Here is a 25,908-nt window from a genome sequence, read left to right as displayed (position 1 = left end):
ACTATAGCCTATAAAGACACCCGGTGAAGCTCTCCTATCAAGTTTGTCACTCTTGCTCTGTGGAACATGAGTGAAACACAAACAACCAAATACTTTGAGAAATTTCAATGATGGTTTGTACCCATACCATGCCTCAAATGGTGTCTTTTCCTTCAATGCTTTTGTGGGAAGCCTATTTTGAAGAAATACAGCTGTATTTGCTGCCTCTGCCCAAAACTTCTTTGGCAAACTCTTTTCATGCAGCATGCATCTTGTCATTTCCATGATGTCTCTATTTCTCCTCTCACTAACTCTATTTTGTTGAGGAGTGTAAGGAGCTGTAAGTTGATGTTTTATGCCTGAATCTTCACAAAACTTGTCAAATTCTGCCGAAACATACTCCTTCCCATTGTCAGACCTTACCATTTGAATTTTGCAACCACTTTCATTTTCAACTCTTGTCTTGAACTTCCAAAAGACATGAGCAACCTCTGATTTAAACTTCAAGAAAAAAATCCAGCACATTCTGGTGAAGTCATCAATAAAAGCAATATAATAGAGACTGCCTTTTAAAGAAGGTGTTCTCTGAGGACCTGCAACATCTGTGTGAATTATCTGCAATTTTTGAGTGGCTCTCCAAGATGACTTGGGAAATGACTTCCTATTTTGCTTTCCAAAATGACACGCTTTGCAGCTTGAGATTTCTTCACTAAGCTTGGGAAAATCAAGTGCCAACTCCGTTAGTTGTAGCAGCCCTTGATGATGATAGTGACCGACTCTTTTGTGCCAAAGCTGTGTTTCATCTTCTTTGAGAGCAAAAACAGATTGCTCCTCCTCTAAAGGATTAAGTGAAAAACTTTTTCCTTTCATTTTTACTTTGAAAATATCTTGATTTGCTGCATCCTTAATCAAGCAATATTCATTTTCAAAAGTAACTTTAAAACCTTTTTCAATAAGTTGACCCACACTCAACAAATTTTGGTTAATGTCAGGTACAAAAAGAACATCTTGTATATGTTTTGTACCTTTACAACTGGCAATCGCAATAGTCCCTTTTCCTTTGACTGAGATGTAGTCTCCATTGCCAATTCTGACTTTGGTGATATTTGTTGGCTTCAGATCTTTAAACAACTCCTTGTCATGAGTCATATGGTTGGTACATCCACTGTCAATCAGCCAGCTTTCATTTGACTCACCACCCACGAAGCATGTTGCCACAAACAATTGATCCTCCTCCTCCTCCTCCTGATAAGCAATTTTGGCCTCTACACCTTGTTGTTGATTATTGTTCCTGCAAATTAGAGCTTCATGCCCCATTTGGTTACATCTGGTGCACTTGGCGTTTGGTCTCCTCCAGCATTTAAAAGGAGGATGACCCTGTTTATTGCAATGTGAACAGGGAGGATAGGATCCCTTCTTGACTCCTGCTTTGTTGTAAGTTGAAGATTCTCTAGTAGAAATTTGATTCTTCTTGAAAAACTTCTTCTACTTATTGTTCCTAACGTTCTCATGATGCTTCGCTGGCAAGGCTCCTTCAACAGCACCTTCTTGCCTCATGGCTCTTCTTTGTTCCTGCGCTTGCAAAGCATTGAGTATCTCTGCAAGAGTGATTTGAGTCAAATCTTTGGTATTTTCTAAGGCAGAAATAGATGCCTCAAATTTTTCAGGCACTGATACAAGAATTTTTTCTACAATTCTTGAGTCCTTGAACACAGAACCAAGTAATCTGATTTGGTTTGCAATGTCCAATAACCTAACAGAATACTCTTTAATTGATTCTGTTTCCTTCATCTTCTGCAACTCGAATTCTCGAATCAAGTTTAGCACACGCATTTCTTTGATTCTTTCATCTCCCTCATATTCTGACTTGAGATAATTCCATATCTCATATGCTGATCTCAGAGTCATAATTCTAGTGAAGATAGTAGATGAGACTGCAGCAAACAGACATGCCTTTGCCTTGGATTTCTTTGTCTTCTTCTCCTTTTGCGCTTTGATTTGTGCCATGGTAGGATTGTCTGGAAGAGCAGGAATTTCATAATCCTCTTCCACTGCTTCCCAAATATCCAAATCTTCCATATAAGCTTCCATACGAACTGCCCAAACTTGGTAGTTGTCTCCATCAAATATCAATGGAGAAATTGAAGTGAAACTAGAACTTGTTATGACGTCCATGCACAACAACTCACACTTACAGATCCCTTAAGAAGAGAGCTCTGATACCAATTGTTATTTTCTAGAGTAAAAATAAATATTGCAATGGCAAATTGAAGACAAATTCATTTCAATTACATTCAAAGAAAAATACAGTATTTAAAGTCTTAAAAATAACTACCCACTAACATCATGACCCTAAACTTTCTCCACTAACATCATGACCCTAAACTTTCTCCACTAATCAACATGACCCTAGACTTTCTCCATGATTACAAATCATGAATGACTAATTCCTAAGAAATAGGAACAAACTTGGACTAAATTAACTTAACAAAGATAAACACACATGAGCATGTTTCAATCCGAAAGCACTTTCTTAACAAATATTAATAGATATGTAACATACAAAAAGAGTTTGTGAGAGCTTGAGAGAAGCCGTAATTACAAATAGATCAATCTATGAAAGCTTGTAGGTTCAGAGAGATTGAGATTGGTTTGTAGCTTGTGAATAACTTATTTCTACTAGACCACAAACCAATGTAGTTACAAATATCTTCCCATATGTTAATGGTGGTATTTTGTTTCTCTCTGGAAATTTTGCTGCTTCTTTTCTTCCACATATTGACCAGAGAAGTGTGACGCCCCCACTGAGTTTGATGACATTTTCCTCACTTGTTTGTTTGAGTGAGCATAAGGCACTTCCCAAGGGATTTGATATTGTTAATGTTTGCAAATTCACCCGTGTTTTAGTGTAATTTATTCCATAGAAAATTGGTTACCTTGCAATTTAGAAATAGATGGGCCATACCTTCACTATTCTCCTTACACAAGACAGATATTTGGATTCAAGCAGGTATTACCAAACTTCTTTTGTATGACGTCTGTCGTGTTGATTTTTCCAAGAAGAAAGGCCCAGAGGAAGAACTTACACTTCATTGGTAGAGACGATTTCCATAAATTTGAGAAAGATTGCCCCTCAGTGAATCGTGTATTATTTAAAGCCTCTGATGCTAAAGTCGTGTTTGATTGAGACTATTGTGAATGCGTAGTCTCTATTGAGAATTCATTTAGGCTTGCTATAACCTTTATCGGGGCTAAAATTTGGAGCTCACTTTTGATATGATTCCAAGTATTAAAAATCTACAAATAATTGCAAACTATATTTTAAATGACATTATAAAATTTCAAACTATATTCTTTATATTTCTAAGTGTTTCAGAGACAAGCTTTATTTGTACCTGATCAAATATCTTATAGAACAAGACATCTGATCCTACGATAACATTTGAGTGTCAAGGAAGTTTCATAGAACATTAAATCCTAGATAGAAACATTTATGAAAGTCATGCCCTCCTATTTACAACTAGGTGATATGGATCGAACAAATAATCAATTACATGTGTTGGATAGCTAGAGCAGTTACAAGAAGCAAGACAAAAAGAAAAAGATTGAAGAGGTTTTCACACTGCATCGTCAAAAGCTAGCTATAATTTAGATGAAATGAAAGAATTTTGAGCCCACGCCAAATTTATGTATATACGTTAATTATTCAGTAAGTCAAGAAGATAGTATAGTAAAAATGGCACAAAAAATTCTATAGCTTGAAAGGCGGCATGTAGGAAAAAAAAATGCACTGATTTTATTATAGAAAAATGTTGTCATGGAAAATCATGATGTCAAACCTTGTCAAACATGCCATTTATGACAATTTGGAGCATTTCTACAATTTTAGCTTACATTTTTACATTCTAATTAGCATGCAATTTCATTGCAAGTACCTATATAGAATTTTCCATCTTTTGTATTTAGTTGTAATGATTTGCATTATTGATTGTGTGTGTTTGAATCACTTTCGTTTTGAGCCTTTTCACAACGTTTTAGGTTTAAAGTGGCTTGTAATGTCTTTCAAGATTCAAACCATATATATTAAAAGCCTTGTGTTTATTCAACTTTAATTTTATATGTAGTGTCTTTTTTAAATTAACCTAGAATGAATTGTTTCGAGTACCTGTACAGTGGTCATTATAGATTCTAAATTAGATTTATTATTCATGTTTCTAACTAAATTTTTGATCGAAATCATTTCTTTAAATTAACCTTATTTGTAAGTGTCTGCAAAATCCTAAAACCTAGCTTTGCATAATTTTCAAACATTGTTAGGTTATCCTTTTTTTTCTTTTTTTTTAAAAAAAAATACACATTTAGGTCAGTACACCGAACATCTCCACTAGGTGACACCCCCTTAGCACCCTCGTCATCCCCGCTTCATTAATGATGAGAAGGAGAGTACAAGAAGCTGAGATAATAACACTACAAGAAATCTGGCCTTTAATGTTGGTTTAAAACCGACATTAAAGGTCTTTAATGTCGCTTGGCGAGCGACATCTTTGTGAGCGTTATTAAAGGGCTTTAATGTTGGTTGGGCTTCAATGTCGGTTTATAACCGACATTAAAGCCCTTCAATGTCGGTTATAAACCGACATCTTTGAAGGTGTTATTGAAGGCCTTTAATGTCGGTTCATCTTTAATGTCGGTGGATAACCGACATTAAATATGTCTTTAATGTCACTTATGATACATCTTTAATGTCGTTTTTCCACCGACATTAAAGATGTCTTTAATTTTTTTTTAGCCGACATTAAAGCTGTCTTTAATGTCGTTTTTTCAAATTTATTTTTATTAAATCCTTGCATTATTGTCCATTTTGTATGACACCAAATAGTTAAAAATGAAATCTTTTACTTGTACATATACAAAATGAAATCTTAATAATGTGACATTTATATACAACTTGGATCCAAACACAGAAATTATGAAGCTTAATTATTACACTGATCATCCTTTGGAAACAAAGAAAGAAAGAAAGAAAAAGAATATATTGAGAGAACAATAATTAAAACTGCAACTAATAGCAAAGTAGAACGCTTCACAAATGACCAACTTCAAGATCTTGTCACAAAGATGAGGGTCTGGCTAATTGTACTCACTTGCAACCATTTCTTCTATTGCAGTCATTTGTTTAGTGATAACTCCCTGTAAAAGACATCAAGATGGTTGAATTGATAAGTAACAATGTTATGACCTAGTTGCTAGTAGAAATATCAAAATATCAAAATGAGGATGATATGATAGTTCCAAGTCAAGTTTCTATTCATGTTTTTCATAATAAGTGCATAAAAAAATCCAAGTCAAGTTTTGAGAAATAGTCACCACCATAATAGTCTTTTCATTGCCAAACAAAAGAACCCAACATAAAATCACCACCAAAACAGTTTTTTCTTCACATAATTAAACTTCCCGCTTTTTTAAATTGTTAAACAGTATTTGAAACAACACCACCAAAAAAAAATTCTAAACCAAGTGCAACCACATAACAGCCTTTCCAAGATAATATTGTAACTTATTCATTCAAGTCTTCCTAAAAAACAAATTGAGAAACATGGTAAGATAAACTTTTTTGTATAATACCTTCAATTCCAAACAGTTGACTGAAACTTGAACTTGAACCATCAATTTCCTACATATTATTTGGTGCTTGTGATTTGCTTGATTACACAGATAAGAGAACAATATATCTCTTGAGTGTTCTTATGGCTAAACAACAATTATTACAATAGAGCCATAAAAAACAAGAATCTGATTTGAACAACATAACCACATTACAAAGAAAAACAGCAAACAACTCCATAACCAATATAGCTATAATCAATATCTAATTTCTCATATGTTCATTATCTATAGCCTGAAAAAGAATACTCCAATCCAACTTTTACAGACAAAAATCCAATCTTTCCATTCTCAGAATGAGTGTGATCTACTTCCAAGTGTAGAAAAAAGCTAATTAAAGAGCAAATAATTGATGGCCAAAAGTAGAATTTTGGATTGGTTTTTCTTGGCCTATGTGGTAGGAATACGTATTGGAAATGGTCACAACTAGGTAATAATTCACTAACAAGTAAAGAACTTGTGAGATGATCTTAATACCACATCAACGATGATCTCATGAGATGCATACAATTGATTGCATACATGTTCATACTTACAGCTATTATTATGATTTTCACTATCATTGTTGTCTTCACCATTTGCTAAATTATGTCTACTATTATAAGTCACTAAATCAACCAAAGTGAAACCATTGTGTGCACAAATAAGTTGATACTATTCCATGGTTTCCTTCCTCCTTTGATTACTAATTAATAAAGCAAAGGATTTGTTACCACACATAACTTTTCTTGAATTTTGCAGCAAGCTTGTGAACCTCATTGTGCAGATGATTGTTGAGGGAGTATAAGGCTGAGAGAAGAAAAATATTGCTAAAGTCACAACTCTAGAAAAACATATTAACAACATAACAATCACACAAGTATTCCTTTTTCCTTCAGGATCCGGTTTATAACGGCAATATCAGAGGAACAGTTAAGGAATAGTTAAGGATTTGTGAAGACCGTACCTTGAATGAAACATCATACATAAACACAATCTCCTTATTAGTGTCAACTTCTTAAGGAATAGTGCTGCCTTGGATTAAATATTTGGTGTCCTTATTACATGTAAGTAGCTGGGGGTTCTTCTCGTTCCACTCCTTGTATTCATGATTAATACTGTTACAAACAATGAAGGAGAGAAATTACGCTACTGTACTGATCATATATACATATATTATTAACTATGAATAGGCACACTTGAATCAAATAGCACTCAAAGGGAATAAGAGAACGAGAGAACCAAATATGTATCCCTTGCATAAAATACATAAGTCATTAAATGGGGTCAAATATTGAAGGTGACAAACAAATTATGGTGATCGGGGTGGGGGGCTCCATTTCAGAAGGATGATTGATAAAGAATGTGTGATATTTATTTAAAAAATAAATTTGTTAGTCGAAACATGTTTGGATATGAAAATAAATTCTATGAATGATTATCTACATCAGATGAACCAAGTATTTGCTCAAAAGGAAAATGAAATTACCTATTACATTTGAAACATGAACTATTCTTGGTAACTGAAAATAAACATACAATTCTATTCGGACAAATGCAATAATGGAGGAGGAAAACAAGAGAAATGTCAACACAAAGAGACATACTCAAGCTCCTAAATATGGTAAAATTAGAGAAACTTCTAATTCCGAAGAGAAAAGCAGCAGCAACTAATTTTGTACCTTGTAACTTGAAGTATTCATATTCATAGATAAGAATTCTTCTGAGCGAATGTCTTCATTTGACACTTCCTTAGCTTGTTTCTTGCTATGCAAAGACTCGGGTTCCGTATCTTCATCAAGACATTGATGGTCTCGCTTCAATTCAGTACTCGAAGCGTTCTCTTTCCCCAACGGCTCATTTGTAACTGCAACCAAAACAGTTGCTTCTTCTCCCATCCAATATATATTCCTCCAAATCTGCAAAGCCAGTAGCTAACAATCCCGCAAACCCAATCGACAGCATCCAAAAATCCCAAACAGAGTGGAAATGAAAATCCAGAATCTCGTAAAAAACTGAATACAATTCCTTAAAGCCTGCGAATTCAAATGCTAAACTTCAAAAAAACCTAAATTCATCAAAACGAAAAAAAATAAAATAAAAGCATCAGAAAAACATCAATTCTGAATAACCTCCAGCGGTTATCATCATCATCCAAAACAGAGAGTTAACGCGTAAAAATTAAGAAATCTAACCTCTAACACCTTTCTCGAAACCTGAAAATGAAAAATCTGATGAGAACAACTCGAGAATCAAAGGAAATGCGAGATGAAATCCAAGCCACGAACAAGAAAGCCACCAACTAAATTCGTAAGAACAACAGATCTGAGATTTGGGCGGTCGGGAACAGATTTCAGGTGTATAAAAAGTAGAATCAGATCGAAATACGACGAGGGGCGGATTAGTTAGGGCTAGGGTTTTGTTCGGGAAAACCTGAAAGAGAAAAAACAGAGCGGCAAAAAACCGAAATGGAAAAGAAGCTTTAGGTTCGCGGTCAATATTTAGCTTCGAAGAGATAGAGATGGAAAGAGAAACAAAGCTCTAATGGGAGATAATAATAATAATAATAATAATAATAATAATAATAATAATAATAATAATATATTTAATCTTTTCTATATTCATTTATTCATTTACCGGACATCCCGAGTTGGTAACGTGCCGGTGGTGAGGAGGGTGAGTGTTCCACGTGAGGCACGAGCGCGACGGCAACAGAAGAAGCTGCCTCCGATTATAGCACGGCGGCGAGTTCACGCGCGTTGGCAACTAATCAGAGAAGAGAGAGGAGAAAGTGATGAGATTGAGAAAGGAAGAAAGGGAAGAAATGTTGAGAGAAAACCTTTCTTTCGTAGGGTTTGGTAGAGAAGAAAGGAGAAAAGAGTAAAGTGTAGGGTTTGGTAGAGAAGAAAGGAGAAAAGAGTAAAGTAAGAGAGAGAAAAATTCAACTTTTTACAAAATTAAAAAAATAAAAAATAAAATAAAAAAGACCTTTAATGTCGGTTCTAAAAAACATGATGTTTAATGTCGGTTTTAAACCGACATTAAAGATAAAGCTTTAATGTCGGTTTAAAACCGACATTAAACATCCGCCTTTTGAAAACCGACATTAAAGCTTATTTTTCATTTTTTCCACCCGACATTAAAGACCAAATTTCTTCTAGTGTAAACACAAAAAGGGCTAGAGGTAAGCCCAGGGCAGCCAAAGAAAATTAACAAAAAGCATTTAAATTTAGTGCAATAGTGGCAGCAATGTTGTGGAACTTTGGAGATCTGATAGTCCATAGGCCAGTGAGAGCGCGTATATCTGTTTCAACCATAGTAAGATTCTGTTATTTCTTTCCTTCCAAATCAACGATGACCGCAACCAAGTTAAAACAAATAATGTTCTTTGTTTTGTTAGGTTATCCTGACGACAATCCATAATGATTAAATTTTAAATCATTTAGATGAAATTAAAATTCAAAAATGCTAAGGATATTATAGATGTGTATGGTTTTAATTTTATTTTAAGAAAATGTGAAATAATTAAACATTCATTCAAAATATGATAAAAGACGATTTATATACGTCTTTTACAAAGTACTCTATACCATTCTTATTTTTTAAATAAACTTGGCCTTTTCGAAAAAAATACTTTCAACCTTCGAATGCAAACAAACTTTCAAATAGTAATAAACGTTCTAATATTAAGTTTATATTTTTTTTTCAAAGATTATGTTGAGGGAAACTTTAGTAAATGTAATAAAATACCAATCCGTGTAACAAAGTCCATAAAGTTAGTCATTTTTTAAATATTCCAGGTTTGCCTTTCCATCTTTCTTCCCTTGAAATCGTCTTCTTCCTGCAATTTATTTCATTTTCTTCTTCCACGATTTCTTTCATCGTCTTTCTTCTTTTCTCTTCTTCTTTTTCTGCGATTTCTTCTCATCATCTTTTTTATTTTTCAATTCTTTATTTACGTCGTTTAATTTTTCTTTCTTATTTTCCTCTTCTTTTTTCGATTTCTTTCCATCGTCTTTCTACTTTTTCCCTTCTCTTTTTTTTGCTGCGATTTTTTCTATCGTCTTTCTTCTTTTCCTCTTTTTTTTACGTCATTTACATTTCGTTAACCAAATCTAAATGACTGTGTACAAAAAAATAGCAAAATCTAAAAGATCGTGTATAAAGAATCTTGGAAAAAATTATTTAGATTGAAGTAGCCAAAAGTAAACTATCGTGAAAAAAAATTAAACGTGTAAAAAAGATAAAAGTTCGTGTATAAAGAATCTTGTAAAAAAAATCATTTAGATTGGAGTAGCCAAATGTAAATGATCGTGTAAAAAAAATAAATGATTGTGTATAAAGAATCTTGAAAAAAAATCATTTAGATTGGAATAGCCAAGTGTAAACAATCATTTAAAAAAAATAAACGATCGTGTAAAAAAAATAAAAAGTCGTGTATAAAGAATCTTGAAAAAAAATTCATTTGGATGTAAACAATCGTGTAAAAAAAAAAATAAACAATCGTGTAAAAAAAATAAAAGGTCGTGTATAAATAATCTTGAAAGGTCGTGTATAAATAATCTTGAAAAAAAATCATTTAGATTGGAGTAGGCAAATGTAAACGATCGTGTAAAAAAGTAAAATATGGTGTAAATAAATAAATCATCGTTTAGAGAAGTTTAAACGATCGTGTAGCAAAATAATTAAAAAATTGAAAAAAATCAAATTTTGAAAAAAAAATCATTTAGACGATCGTGTAACCAAATTTAAACGTAACCAAATTAAACAATCGTGTAACCAAATTTAAATATAACCAAATTAAACGATCGTGTAAAAAAAAGATCGTGTATAAAAAATCTTTAAAAAAATTATTTGGATTGGAGTAGCCAAATGTAAACGATCGTGTAAAAAAAGTAAACGATCATGTAAAAAAGAATAAATCATCGTTTAGAGAAACCTAAACGATCGTGTAGCAAAAAAGAATTAAAAAAAATCATGTACCAAATTAAAAAAAATCATGTACCAAATTAAGAAAAAAAATCATTTAAATATCTAAACGAACAAATCTAAACGATTGTGTAACCAAATTTAAACGTAACCACATCTAAACGATCGTGTAGTATACCAAATCTAAATGGGTAATTATAATGGGTAGCAATTTTTAGAATAATTATTAAGTATGTAACAATATTTTTAAAAAATTGCAAATATAGCAAAATCTATCGGTGATAGACTTCTATCGTTGATAGACTCTTATGGTGTATCATTGATAGACCAATATTTGCTACATGGTCTATCAGTGATAGACTCTTATCATTGATAGATTTTGATCGATTTTGCTATATTTGCAATTTTTTTAAAATGTTGCTATGTACTTAATTATTTTAAATATAATTGCTAGATTTGCAACTATCCCAATCTAAATTATCGCAAATATATTAGACGAGCGTTGTTGACGACATGAGCTTCTAGGCTTTACATGGACGGGATAGTTTGGGTATTTTACATGATAGACTTCTAGGCTTTTTTCGTTTTCATAATTATTCTATAAATCGTAAATATTTTGCGGCTTTTTTATATTTTTTTTTAAAAGATCCCTTGTGTTAAAACATTTTAATTATACCTTAGCCTATGAATGTTAATCTTTTTTTCCTTTGAGTGAAAAGTTACACCAAATTCAATAGATTTTATTATATTTTATAAACAATTTTAATTTTATTTTTTTTATTTATTTATTTTATTTTTTTTGCAATATCTCGAAATATCTTCAAATCACCGATAACGAAAGCAATAGAATTGATACCCTTACATGAAAATGGAGAATAATTTCTCACAAGAAGCTATCCACCAAACTAAAATCTTGTTTAGGTTGATCAGATAAAAAAATGTTTTTCAAGACACATTTTTATTTAAATATTTTTTATAAGAATTATTTTAAATATACTTTAAAAACTATTTTTCCTTTTCCTATTTTCTAAAATTCATTTTAAATACATCCTAGAGCATATTTGGGAGCAAGAATTTGGGAACTATAGTTGTATTATGATAATTTGTGTTTAGAATGTACATTATTTTAATTTAAGTTATGTTAATATGTCTTTGAGATGTAAAATATTTTAGTTTGTAAAAGAAATAATAAACATTGTAGCAAAAAATAACATAACTTATGTATGAATCTTTTTTTTAAATAATGTATTTTTCGAAAATATTGTCAAAAATAAGATTGAAGGCAAACTATTGACAAAAATAGAGCAATTTGGGCAAAATCGTGTACACGAAAGTCGTAGACAGAGTCCACGACTTCAATGCGTGGACCCCACAGTTTTCTTTTCTCCCATTCGTTAAAATATATATTAATATTTAATATAATGTTGATTCCACGCCTTTTAACATATTTAATATATATATATATAAATTTAATATTTAATATATTGTGGATCCTACATTTTATATTTAAGATAATTAATATATATATATATATATATATATACTAATTAATACATATATATATTTTTAATAAGTAATATATATATATATATATATATATATTAAATATTCAAATTTCAATTTTAAAAAATATCTTTCTTACTAAATATTTTTTCAAATTCCAATTTTCAACTTTTAAAAATACATTTTCTTATTTAATATCTTTCCAATTTTCAAATACCAATCTTCAATTTTTTAAAAAAAGATATATATTAACAAAATATGTTATTAAATATTTAAATATTTAAAGGTTCAAATTTCAATTTTCAAAAATATATTTAGAGATCGAAAATATATAAGAATTTATAGATATTGGAATTTGAATATTGGAAAGACCATTTTTTAAATTGAAAATTAGAATTTTGAAATATTTAATAAGAAAAGATATTTTTTAAAATTTAAATTAGGAGATTTAAATATTTAATAACATATTTTGTTAATATATATTTTTTAAAAAAAAATTGAAGGTTGCTATTTAAAATTTGGAAAGATAATTAATGAAAAAATTTATTTTTAAAAATTGAAAATTGGAATTTGAAAAAATATTTGATAAGAAAGATATTTTTTAAAATTGAGATGTGAATATTTGAATATTTAATATATATTAATTATTATATATATATATATTAATTATCTTAAAAATAAGGTATAGAGTCCACAATATATTAAATATTAAAATTATATATATATTAAATATGTTAAAAAGGTGTGGAGTCCATACTATATTAAATATATATATATATATTAAATAATGGGTGAAAAGAAAACGGTAGTCATGGACCCGTCTACGACTTCCAAGCAAAATCTTTCAAGCAAAATCGTGTACCCTACGACTTCCAAGCTCGCGGTGGTAGTCATGGACCCCTCTACGACTTCGAAGCTCACGATTTTGTCCAAATTGTTCTATTTTTGTCTTGCCTTCTACCCTATTTTTTACAATATTTTTAAAAAATACATTATTAAAATAAATGTCCCTTATATATGTAAAACATTGAAACAAATAATAAAAGAAATGATAAATATAAGATAGTAAAAATCATAGCAAATGTGAGATTTTGAAATCTTGTTGACAATAATTAATGAGGAGTTACAAAATAATAATAGTAGCAAAGAGATGATTATAATAATCTCATATAATTCCTGTTTGGTGCAAGAAATGAGTTTTATACTTTTAGGTTATTATGGTTGATATAATAAATTATTTTTGAAGTGTAAATTATTTTAGTTTGTACTATAATAATACGTACTAGAGATGTAATTATGTTGTCTTGAGAAGTAAATAATAAACACGTTTTTAAATAATGTTTACTCTATCCAATTAAAGACTTTAAATAGTATTTACGGTACAAGAAGCAATTATTATAGTCTTACATAGTACTCGTTCCAAATGTCCAAAGTGTTTTGAATAAGTTTGTTTAAATAAGTGCTTCTATGTAAAAAATAAAAACCTCTAGAAATTGTATTCATCTTTTAGGTCTCATTAAAACTAATCAGAAAGCCAGTAAGACAGTAAACCAATCATAACAAAATGCTCCAAATAAGAAAACCTTTTTTTAAAAACTACTGTTCCAAATAAATATGAAAATTCCTTTCTATATGATGTTTATACAATTATGCATAGAGCCAGAAGCTAATCAAATATGAGATGAACCTTGAACGACCTGCTGATCTTTGATTTCATATGGTACCTAATAATAATCAGCCATAAAATCAAACAGGTCCTAAAAAGAAATTTATTTTCTTTAATTTTTTCCTTTTTTTTTTTTTTTTCTTTCCTTCTTTCCCTCTTTTCAATCCTAAAATCCCACAGAAACTGAAATTGTAAGTATAGTCAGGTATGTATATCACTCCTAAACTCATCAGCAATGCACTTCCTTTCTATTTTTCTTCCCGTTCTTTTTTTCCTTCATTGTCTGTCACAGTTCAACTAACGGTTTCCATTGGAAAAGGATTTCATCATTTGAATGAAAGAAGATCAAGATCCCACCAAACCTTTGTAGCGAGCATAGTAAATAATTGTGATGAACAACACCGCGGAAGCAAATCCAGCAACAATGACAACCTGCACATAATGAAAACAAGATGATTGTTGTAAGCACTAGATCGGAGTCTCAGTTTCCTGCATTTCAAGTCAGAAATCAAAGTCGAGTCCTTTAGCATACCCATTTAAACATGTATCCATGATCGTCATTCCAAGTGTAAGGAATGTTCATGCCGAATATTGCACTCACCAAAGAATAGATAGACAAACAAACAGTACCAGAACTTAAAAAGAGCTCCAACTGCAGATCGAGAGAGCCAGCAAAATTTAAGAACTTTTAATAAACAAGAATCTGGGAAGCAAAGAAAATCTCATCGATATATGGAAGGGAACCTGAATGAGTTGATTTCGGTGATTGTCAAGCTGTAAAACCGATGAAAATTTCAAGTCAAAAAGAAAGAAAGGTAATCCATCATGCATCAGTAGTCAGAATCTTGCGTTTTTTGTTACCTGGATATTAATATAATCTTCTGTGTCATCAATATATTCTCGCAGCTGTAAATTATTTAAAACAACTAAAAATCATAAATTAGAATAAAACATGACCAAATATGCCCTTGGATTAAAGACAATCGTACTTTGTAAGAGGTTATTAGTCCAAACATAGTAATATTTTACCGGAAAATTAGGCCAGTAAGATGTTCTTCATATAGTTTATGGATTAAAAAACCAGATAAAGAGGTAGAGTAAGATGATCGTGAGTGAATAATAAATGTGATAAGCAGAAGTTAAGGGTGTGTTTCAATCTGATCCAACAAAAATTTTAAAAAAATATTAATCTAAAACCCCTTCTCAGCGATGACAAAATTTTTGTTTTTAGCATAAATTAATCCCAAGTCATTAAGAAATCTCTTCCTGTCACACACACTATTAATATAGCAAAGTATTACGGAACTCCTTACATTTTGTTCAAGTAGCTCTTTTCATAAATTAGATAAGCAGGGAACAGGTGAACTTACTGTAGTTAATTTGTTCAATGTACCATCAATTTGCATAAAGTAAGCCTGCAACAAAGAAACCTCCATTATAAACCTTCATGAAAATTGAAAAACCAGAAACTATATGTATTATTACCTCCAGCAGCATTTCAAGTTCCTCGATGTCATCCTCGTCCCCACGTACAGTTGCAACACTTGCTCTGCTTGCTCTCGAGATCTTTGAACCAATGGTAGGAGAGGCGGGAAACCAATTGGCAGGACCAGAACCACTTACAGGAGAAGATGAGCTCATCTTTCTTGACAAGTAAAGGTCTGCCATATCATCGTCGTCGTCCAGTAATTGTTCGAGCTCATCTCTTACCTGTATTGAAAGGAAAGATTGGAGCCACAAATCAAAAAGTTATAACTATGCGTATCATAACAATTGCTGAAAGTGATTATAAATATCATTAGACAAAGAAATCCAATGGGGAGGAAAACTTGAATAATTAAGGGAAAAAGAGATTATGAAAGGGTGTCAAGATATTCTCCACTCTAACCAATTCAATTTTATTCAAGTTCATGATAAAATCATAGGAAATGAGACAAATGATATTCTATAATGCAGCAATCTGCTTTTTCCAAATAGATTGGACAAAAGTTTCTACACCGTGTGATATGTGAAAAGTTGCACGTACCTTTTGAACCCTCGCAGTCAACCTGGTCATTGCACTCTTCAACTTACGAACTCTGTCCAAGTTGCGGGAACTAATCTACAGACTCAAAGAAAAACAAAGCAAAAAGGACGAATAAGGCATGAGGTCATACAGCAAAAACAGAACAAATAGATACGTCGTTTTGTAGTGAAAGGATTATGGTAGAAACTAGGAAGGTCACTTGGGCCATATTAGTCAGTTGCTGGTAAAATTGTTGGAATGTGAGATACGTTTTTTAGTGTCCCCTGGAGTCTTATAAATAGGGAGGGTTAGAAGTGTTCAAGGCAGGCATATTTTGAGATCAACATTACATTCCAGTCCCTAATTTCTTAATTTTCAATCTCATCCTCTTACTCCTAATTAAACAATCCTCTTCCTATTTATTAGTGTTCAATAGTAAACAAACAATCAGAAATGATTTATAGTATTTAACATAGAAAGCAAAGAACATACAGGAGTACGGTGACTCAAATGAAAGATAATTTACAGTGAAATGTGATTAGATGGTATCCACAAATCGTATAGTCATAGGAATATGTAAATATCAGATGATATAGTTACCAGATGGATTCCATAACTTAACAATATGATCTCATGGAATTATCAGAAAGTTTGTGCATTTCAAAAGCTGTAGCCGAGAGGAAAACCAAAACATAGAAGCTGTAAGAGATACCAAAATGAGATGAGAAAATAATTATTCACCTTGGCAGTAAGCTCATCCAAGGCAGGATAAGCAGCAGTCTCCAGTTCAGTTGTCCGTGCAGCAAGAAAACTACATATAGCTTCCAATGCTACCTCAAGGGCACGAAATTCAAATGGCGAGTCTGGAATGCACGCTCTTAAGATTATTAATATATCAACAAGGTAAAAACAAATCAAAAAACGAATTACGTAAACTTTAGTGTGCCATATTCAAAAGAGGAAAGAGGAAACGCATTGGAATATGTAAAATATAATTCATGTCTCTTTTGAAAATGTTATGAGTTAAGAACACATTGCAAGTGGCTGAGGAAAAATGCTTACCATCTTCTTCAGCTTCACCATCTTGTTGGCCACTCTGATACTCTTTACCATCTCCTTGAACTTGAAACTGGAAGCCATTAGAAAGAGGCAGTCGCCTCTGAAGCTCCTCAACCACAGGGATGATATGTTCATCTGTCGGATCTCTTAGCAAAACCTATCCATGACAATGAATTAATAGAGTCGTTTTTCTTTTTATTATTACAGAGCTTAAAGGGAGTTGTTGGATAATAGTTTGGATTCTATTTTCCAACAACAACAAATCTATTAACATATTACTTTGTTTTGTATTGTATTGTATCTATAATTTACATTTTTTAATTTCTACTCAAACAAAGGTGAAAAAGATAGTAGTTTTTAGAAACACATTTTCGTTTGTGTGATCCTATAAAGTGAAAAGGTAAACAAATAAAATATGCATGTAATTAGTTTCCATGTACTTATTTTTAAAGATGAAAACAAAAACAAAATCCCAGTGAAAAGGAAACTAAACTAATTTACTTGGTGGGTTGAGAGAATAATATAAAATTTACCATAACCTATCCGTTTAAAATTTAATTTCAACATAGTATAAGAGCAATTAGTCTCAAACTCATACTGCAACAATATCACTCTTTCATTACATCCCATTTATATCACCTTGATATTAAAGTCAACTAATGTTCACCTAATCTATAAACTTAAGTAATTGGTCTACGGGTAAATCAACACCAATTGATGATCCTATTGTCACAAGTCAAATTAATGAAACCCCCCATAGGATATCTTTCTAAGATACAAATAAGCAGGACATCAACACGTTAGTCAACTTAAACAGACATATTACCGTTACCCCGTCAATTAACAATCAAAACTGGCTGTAAGATTCATGTTGACCAATATTAATAAACAGCAGGCAAACAAGAAGAGCATAGACAGTTAATGAGTGAAGAAGAAAGAAAGTCCTCTCCTCCCTTAATTAACCATCATATAAAGTTCGTTCCTCTATGCATTAAGATGAAAATATCCCTTTCAAGCATGAAAGCAAGACCAATTTGAGAGAGTAATAATAAAGAAGAAAATAAATAAATAAAGTTACCTCATCAGCAGTAATGATCGCCTTTATGTGCTGCAGTACCCATATGCAAACAAGAACAAAAAAAGACAGATTTAGAACAATTGATGAAAGAAAAAGATACTTGAAAAGGACAGAGCAGCAAATACTCCGATAAAATTCAGACCTCGAGATTAAGAACAATGGCCCTCTCACGCCCCAAAATCGTGGAGGGATAAGAAAGCAAAGGATCAAGAATCCGAAGGTCACGAGCATGAATTTGAACTCGATGCATAATAGCATGCTTATCGACATCAAGGACGGTCCCTTGGCCCGTACAATCCAGTAAAATCCAATTCCGAGAAGATTGTTTCTTCTTCTTCACAGTAAGCGCCGTCTGTGGATCAACCGGCACTACATGCCCGTCCCGAGCCATTACTACTAATCATCCCCCAATCAATCACATCCCAGAAAAGAAACAAGAAAATGAATAAATAAAAACCACCCTTTTAAAGTCTTGTTGAGAAAATCCGTTCACCATAAGAAAAGAAGGGTCGGATTATGCAATGGGGAAGAAATCAGGAGGTGGGTTAATGGAGAAACGAATGGAAAAATAGAGTAAATGGGAGTTCCTTCTCCACCCAGTCGTAGAGAGAAGAAACCGAATGGGAGAAGGAGGAGTTTGGATTCTGAAGAGGGCATAATCAGACTAACATATAGAAAGAAACTAGAAAGAAGGAAAGAGGAGAGAGACAATTGGGGCCAAAGCCTGAAGATGAAGAAAGACGCAATTTTGTTCTTCTTCTGCAGATCTACGCCATTATTTTTGCTTTTTTTTAATCTTTCACATTAAATTAAATATATTTCATTTGTTTATTAATTCACATTATATGATATCATATTAATTAATGTAAAACCTATTAATTTTCTAAAGTTGTGAAGTGACTTTTTTTTCCTTTTTTTTTTTTCTTTTTCTTTTTCTTTTACTCGTTAATTTATTTTCTGCGAGTGGAAATAATAAGAATCATATTTTTCGTTTCTTCGGAAGAAAAAAAAATATATCATAATTTTTATTTACATTTATGGTGTTTACTAAAATACGACAGGAAATTAATTGGTGTGGACCCATCGCTAATTTCAGAATTCCTAAAATATAAAATGTTAATTTCATCCCTCTCTAAAATTCTTTTATAAAAATTAAAAATAAAAAATAGATATTTTAAAGCAAAATATTTATCAAATAAACTCCAACAGAATCCCAAATTTTGTTATATTTTTTTAAATGTTTACGATGTAAATAGTAGCAGCATTTTTTTATTAATGTATTATTTATTATACCTTGTCTTTCTATTAAATTAAATAAAAATTAGAATAATTAAAATTTTCCATTTAACTATTAGTTTGTGATTCTGTTAAAGTTTAAATAAATTTATTAGATATGATATCAGATAGTTTCATTTTAGTTAGCAACCATTTTATAATAATAAATAAATAATTCAAACAGAGTTCATCTTATTAATTATCCTTTATCCCAACCATAATTTTAGTAACGTATTGATTTAAATAAAAGTTTGTTTAGAAAAAACTAATACGTAACAATTTCTCTACCGGCAGAGTAATATTAATATTTAGGCTAAAAATTAGATTTGGTCCCCTACTTTATTCCTATTAAATTAAAGATTTGGTTCTTATAATTATTTCATAGTTAAATTGCAAAGTCAATTTAGTTATCCTATTAATTGGATCTTTTTTTTCCAAAGTAGATTTGTTTTGAGTAAGCATCAAAGATTTGGAGGAGATTTAACCTGCTTCCTATTTCATATTTATCTTTTCAACAGTGACGTTGGATTATGGTATTCATTTGATTTATTTTTAGTTCAATCACAATCTAACCTTCTATTTTCAATGCAAAAATGAGAAAACCATTGTGATCGAAGAATGATATGATAGTGTATAACTTTAGTTTCTCATCTCTGAACTTGGATTAATGGGTTTAGCTTTTAGTAAAATAGTTAAGATCATGAGAAAACTTAAACCAATCTAAATCATCTCTACGTTCACACTTCCAACTTTTATCTCCTCTCTCATTCTAGTTGTTTTATTTTCTTCATTAGAAGGATACAATTGTAAATCAAATAATCTCAATTTTTAAATATAAACAGAAAACTAAATCGTAACCAATTTAAAAGTACGAGTTGCTTTCAAAGTATGAAGACCAAATCTTACTGAAGTTTACTTGTGATTTTTAACTTAATAATTATTAGGCAATATAATTTTATTTTAGTAAATTAGTTTTATAAGAATTCGTCGTTACATTATAATATTAAATCAATTTTTTAAAAGATTTTTTTTATTGGTTAAAATCCAAATAGTTACAATAAAATAAGGTAATATTAATTATTCAAAAATAGTAAGATTAAAATGATGTTGGCATCATATTTCTTATTACGTTAATTAATTAAAAATACGAAAGTGATATATTAACCTATGATATGATGGCTATCTGAAGTGATAATTACCATGATTAAGACCGAATTTAATAGCTATCTAACTTTTCTTTTACCAATTGTTATATTTTTAAAAGAAACATTTGTAGATTCAGTAAAATTCTAATTTTAAAAAAGGAAAAAAAAAAAAAAACAAAATTCTAAAGGAATTACTTTTTTTCCCTTAAATTTCAATACTTGACTTGATTTTGAATTTTGAAAATACTTTTAAAAGTTAAACAAAAAGACAAAAAAAAAATTGCAATTTAAAAAGTAAACAAAAAAGACAAAATCTTGAAAAAATTTTGAAATTTCGATTACATTATGCTTTAAATAAATTAATTGATGTCAATGACCTTAATTACTGTAATTGAATTTTTTTTTTTTAGGAAAAAACTTAAAATATTATTTTTCAAAAAAATAATCCACTACAGGTCAAATTTTGAAAATTTTATAGTGTCCCCAACTTTCCGATGTTACCTAAGAAAGGTTAATTTGAAAGAAAAGTTTGTTTTATCCTTTGAATTATTTCATGATTAATTTTTCTTTTTGGGAATTTTGTTGAATAAAAAGAATTACGTAAATAAAATTCCCATTTTGTCTCTTCTTCAAAATTCAATCAAGATATAGACATGACATCATCTACTAAATTTTCTTTTCAAAATTACTATTTATTGTGTCAGTTCTCTTTCTTTATTTTTTCTTTTTCTTTTAAGGGACAATAAAATACTATATCACATACCTAAAAACAAAATTATTAATAATCCAACTTTAGTACCTTTTAATGTTGAAAATAATGATGTAATACACATAAAAATATGAATAAAAATAAAATGATGCTTTAGTTTGCATATACCATGAATTAAACTTCAAAAACTTTTTTGGTTAAGTGGAGTTGTTATTTAATAGCCCTAATTTATAATTTTATAATTTGTTTTTCTTTATTTAATTAAGCAGGTCAAATGAGAACATTAATGGGACAATCCTATGATGTTTTCTAACCATGGTTAAGTATTATATAATAAAGTTTGCATTGAACAATTTAAAGAAGAGAGAAGTAGTTGTCTGTGACCATATGACATTCATGCTTTGAGCCAAACATGCTTTTTTTTTTTTTTTTTTAAATGCATTATCAATTAATTACGATAGCACACCATAGTTATCCTCAAAAGAAAAATAATAATAACAATAATAGCATACATTGACACTGTTTATGTGCTAAAATTAGAGTTTTGAAGTAAGAAGTTCATACATTTGTGGAGTTAAATATGTATTTGAGATGTAAAATTATTCTTAATCTGAAATTAGGAAGTTCGTTTTTTGGTTATTAAGTTATGCTCCTCAATTGGATCGGCGGTACTCACAATTGTAAGGAGAAAGGTTTTGTCCATTTAAAATCCTACTCAGAGTATGTTTACTGAAATTGGACTTGGAATAGTCTTAACTAAGTTGGATATGTACTCATCAGGGTATGTTCACCAAAATCGACCTTAACGTATAGGACGTTTTAATCAGATTGAATGGATACTTATGTGATGACTTTGTACTCCCTAAAAAGCGAATATGACCTAAGTAAAAAATTACAAATTTGTACGAATGATCCATCTTTAGGCGGTTAAAATTGTACAAAGACGGATCATTCGTATAGAAACTCCTATTTTGATCCTTCGTAAACATTTTTAATTAGTTTTTTTAGTTTCTATGATACACCTTTGGTTAATTTTCGTAGGGTTAAAGTATAAAAAGGTTAAATTATAAGTTTTGTCACATTGTTTATCTTTAAATTTGTTTCTATTAAAATTATTCTATTCGACAACTTGTACAATCGAGTAACTGACCTATATCCCTAATTTTGTTATAACATTTTTCAAAACTTTTAATTTTATATTTAATATGTCGTTCAACTTTTGATTGTAGGTAAAATGAATTAGATTAAATTCAAATTTTTAAAGAAAATAATTGTTCAATTTAGATATATTTTGAATTTTATGTCTAAAAAAATCTAAGTTATATATATATATATATTTTTTGTTTAATAGATTCATAAATTAAAAAAAAACGTGAAAGTTCATAGATTAATTTTATAATTTTAAAAGTTTAAACTAAATAATCATTGAAAAGTTAAGGACTAGACTCGTAACTTTAGCATTAAATAATGAACTTGAATTTTGATGATTTTTTTAAAAAAAGTATCTATATTCTTTCTAAAATTGCAAGAATATTTTTGACCATTTTTTAAATGCTTCAAATTGCCTTTGAGAACAAATTTGTTTGAATGGTGGACGAAAGTTGGGACTCAAAATAGATATACACAATGCCTTTGTAATGATTTCATCGATGTCTTTTAGTCTCAATTTTCCATTCCAGACCACTGCCACCACTGATTTTCAAGTAATAATGTCTATATACACAACTTCTACCTTAAATGTATTTTTTTTTTTTTAATAATTTCAAATATGGTTTTAAAAAGTAAAACTTCTTTCAAAATGGGCGTTGTTTGTCCTCTCAAAGTCCTACAAGGAGGCTTTTTTTTTTTTTTTTTTTTTTTACGATTTCTACTCCAGATCAATTTAAAAAGTGTCAAGAAAAATGTTACGACTTTTATGTTGGAAAAGCAAATGTTGATAATTGTTATTGTTGTGCCGTGTTCGATAAGACCTCGATATCAAATCACTTATATCGGTTACTCCCAAGGTTAACACAACCTTGCCAACTCAAGCGTGTACTCGCGAGAGTAAAGAGTGAAATTAAAGGAAAATCACTTAAAAAAAGTAATTAGGATTTTTTTTGCAAAAGGAATAACACACGTAAAATCTTTTCTTTAAATATATATATGTATAATAGAATAATGGTTTTTGAATAATAAAATGTATTAAATAATAACAATTATTGATTTCCAACTCAAACCTTAATTATAAAACAATACAATAATAGTCATTCCCAATAATCCCCCACGAATGACTACCATTGCATTGTAATTAAAATAATAATAAAATATTTTCTCTAAGCAAAGAAATAAGTAGTATAAACTTAAACATCAATATCTTTCAATTTGAATTGATGCATAATCAGGTGGGGCAACAAACTAATTAAAGAAAGTAAGTTACCTTTTGAACTTTCAATAACTACGGTTGAGACTCCCACACCATGTTTTACTTCTTAGTTTTCCATCGACTCCACAATAAAGTCTATCATAATAGACCACTTAAAACTAAGCTATGAAGGCTTCATAACTAGTCCATATTAAGACCAACTTCATCAAGTCTGTCAAAGACAAACCACTCAAAACTTAGCTATGAAAATTTTACAATTATCCATCAAGTCCATACCAGGACCATAAGGGGGTGAAATTTCCAAAGGTTTTAGTTTTATCCATCAAATCCATTTAAGGACTACCCACACATGGCTATGGACCATGTCTGCCACAATAGACCACCTAGAAAAGGGGCTATGGACCATTAAGTCTATCGCAATAGACCATCCAAATAGAGGGTTATGGACCATCAAATGTTTGAGTTCCATACTTGTTGAAAATTCTAGAATTACTCTCCTTGTTAGGCCTTTGGAGAGATGATATGCAATATTCCTCTCAGACCTCACATGCTTCAAGAAGATAATTCTTTCATTCAATAATCATTTTACAACTCTATGTTTCAGGGCGAATATGCCTTCTTTTGCCATAACACACTATTCATATATAAAAACTAGAAACATTGTTGAGCCTTAAACTATAGGAAAACCAAACCCACAATAAAAATCGTTCAACAAGTTTTAAAAAGGTACAAGTTACTAACAAGAATATTTTCACTTCATATGAAAATATTTTAAAAAATTGAATTGAGATTTAGACACAAATTATCAATAACATCATTATCTAAATTTACAAAATCTTGACTCTTTATCACATGTATCATGAGATAATTTACTACTCATGAAATATTCAAACATGTATTCATGAGGTATATATTAGATAAAGCAAAGCCAAAATATTATCAATAGACTTAAAATCTAAAGCTTGATTTCTAACACGATTACATGTATTATTCAAATATAAACAAATCATCAAAATATCATCACTCACAGAAAAAAATTGCATCTTTGATGATTAACAATCATAATAGCCATTACACATGCACATTTGACGATCAAAGTTCTAACTCAAGTCATGGCAACACGGTACACAATATTTGGGTTTTCTTAATTTTTTTTCAATTTGCAACAAAAAATTCATCCTCATTATACCTCTTATCAATCTAAAAATTAGAGATTCAATAATTTTCTTTTCAAACTTCTTTAACACAAACTATTCAAACATCACAAATAGGATCGGCTAACAAATCTAGAATTGATTTTAATTTAGAAAATCAACTTCTTTCAATTTTATTGAATTTTACTTCTCAATTTGGAGTCAGAATGACTCCTTGTTTTAGATTGAATCATAATAAAATTCATATTAAAATATTTTTCCAATCAACGCAGATATTGAAGCTACTGTGATATTAAAATTGTAATGAATACCTTGCAGTCTCAAAGAAACCGGCTTCTTGTTCTTGAACTTGCATACAGCAACTGCGCATTCTCTGCCTCATGAACCGAAACCTTCTCTTTCATAACCACGAAAAACTTATCCCCACCAACATCAAAATCCTCCAAGCTAACCTCTTTCCTCAACCTCAGTCCACCCTGCCACCATCAACAGCCTGTGACCCGACTGTGCTACCCTGCACAGACCGTGCCGACGATCTTCACTGTTCACACCGTTTACCTTCGTGGAGTTCCAGCTGCCCAGATTTGCTAGAGCACCGGAACCCTCGTTTGCTCTGCTGCAGTTAACGTCAAACGACAACCCTAATTTGCACCGCCCTGAACCTTTGATTTGCTACTCACCTTCCGCCTTCCCTAACCACTTTAAACCAAAAACCGAAATGGAGGGCAAGTGCGGGTGGTCTGATCGAAGTTACAGTCGCCGGCGTCGACTAAGCTCCGACAAATTAATTTCATTTGATAGGTTTAATTAGGAAACAACCGATAACTCGATTTGAGGAAGCTGATGTAGCCTCACAGCGATTTGGAGATGAAAATCACGCGGGTAATGAGGAGCGACCGCATCGAAGATTTTGGTCCAGCAGATTTTCTGTACTCGTGTAGATGGAAACTGTCTTGTGGAAACTGAAAGATCAAAATCCAGTAACAGTTTTGGAAATGAGAAAATGAAAGGAACACAGCCTTCGATTTCTGTAAACTGGGTTCCTGATCAAAGATAAAGCTTCAAAAATTAAGCGTTAGGGTTTTTCTTTTTCCAAATTGGATCGATTTTAGAAAATGATTTAGCTTCCAAATAGTGGAAAAGCAAATGTTGATTATCGTAATTATTGTGTCAATTTGGTGCGCACATCCTCGGTGCTAAATAGCTTATGTCCATTATTCCAAGGTTAATCCAACTCAAGCGTGCACTGACGAGAATAAAGAGTATAGAGAACGTAGTTAGGTTTTATTTTCAAAAGGAAGAACCTCAGGCAAAATATTTTCTTTAAAATATATATATAAAAGAATAATAGTTTTTGAATAATAAAATGTATTAAATAATAACAATTATTAATTTCCA

The 25,908-nt window shown here is 30.7% G+C and overlaps 2 protein-coding genes and 1 long non-coding RNA gene across 4 annotated transcripts; all 3 read right to left on the bottom strand.

Annotated features, from left to right (window-relative positions):
• Nucleotides 1-1,464: 1,464 nt before the first annotated feature.
• LOC127149397 (uncharacterized) lies at nt 1,465-2,154 on the bottom strand. The gene has a single exon (XM_051084608.1). The coding sequence runs from the start codon at nt 2,152-2,154 to the stop codon at nt 1,465-1,467; it is 690 nt and encodes a 229-aa protein (XP_050940565.1).
• Nucleotides 2,155-4,858: 2,704 nt separating this feature from the next.
• Nucleotides 4,859-6,485, bottom strand: LOC127149504 (uncharacterized). Its single transcript, XR_007821184.1, has 2 exons — nt 6,357-6,485; nt 4,859-5,169 (listed from the first exon to the last, which is right to left on the bottom strand). It is a non-coding gene; the product is annotated as an uncharacterized LOC127149504 (long non-coding RNA).
• A 7,134-nt stretch (nt 6,486-13,619) lies between these two features.
• LOC103502865 (magnesium transporter MRS2-2-like) lies at nt 13,620-18,668 on the bottom strand. 2 transcript variants are annotated; one of them, XM_051085264.1, is made up of 11 exons: nt 18,005-18,668; nt 17,863-17,892; nt 16,788-16,941; nt 16,467-16,588; nt 15,747-15,821; nt 15,206-15,430; nt 15,091-15,135; nt 14,582-14,626; nt 14,465-14,494; nt 14,253-14,372; nt 13,620-14,152 (listed from the first exon to the last, which is right to left on the bottom strand). In XM_051085264.1, exons 1-11 carry the CDS (start codon nt 18,251-18,253, stop codon nt 14,066-14,068), a joined length of 1,182 nt encoding a protein of 393 aa, XP_050941221.1. In that variant the 5' UTR covers nt 18,254-18,668; the 3' UTR covers nt 13,620-14,065. The 2 variants fall into 2 exon arrangements, 1 of the variants encoding a protein (XP_050941221.1); XR_007821183.1 differs by lacking the exon at nt 13,620-14,152 and having other exon boundaries at nt 14,357-14,372; nt 14,582-14,646; nt 18,005-18,638.
• Between the last annotated feature and the right edge of the window lie 7,240 nt (nt 18,669-25,908).

Source organism: Cucumis melo, chromosome 5, assembly GCF_025177605.1.
Source record: "Cucumis melo cultivar AY chromosome 5, USDA_Cmelo_AY_1.0, whole genome shotgun sequence".
NCBI classification, from domain to species: domain Eukaryota; kingdom Viridiplantae; phylum Streptophyta; class Magnoliopsida; order Cucurbitales; family Cucurbitaceae; genus Cucumis; species Cucumis melo.
This window is presented reverse-complemented; position numbering and strand designations above follow the sequence as displayed.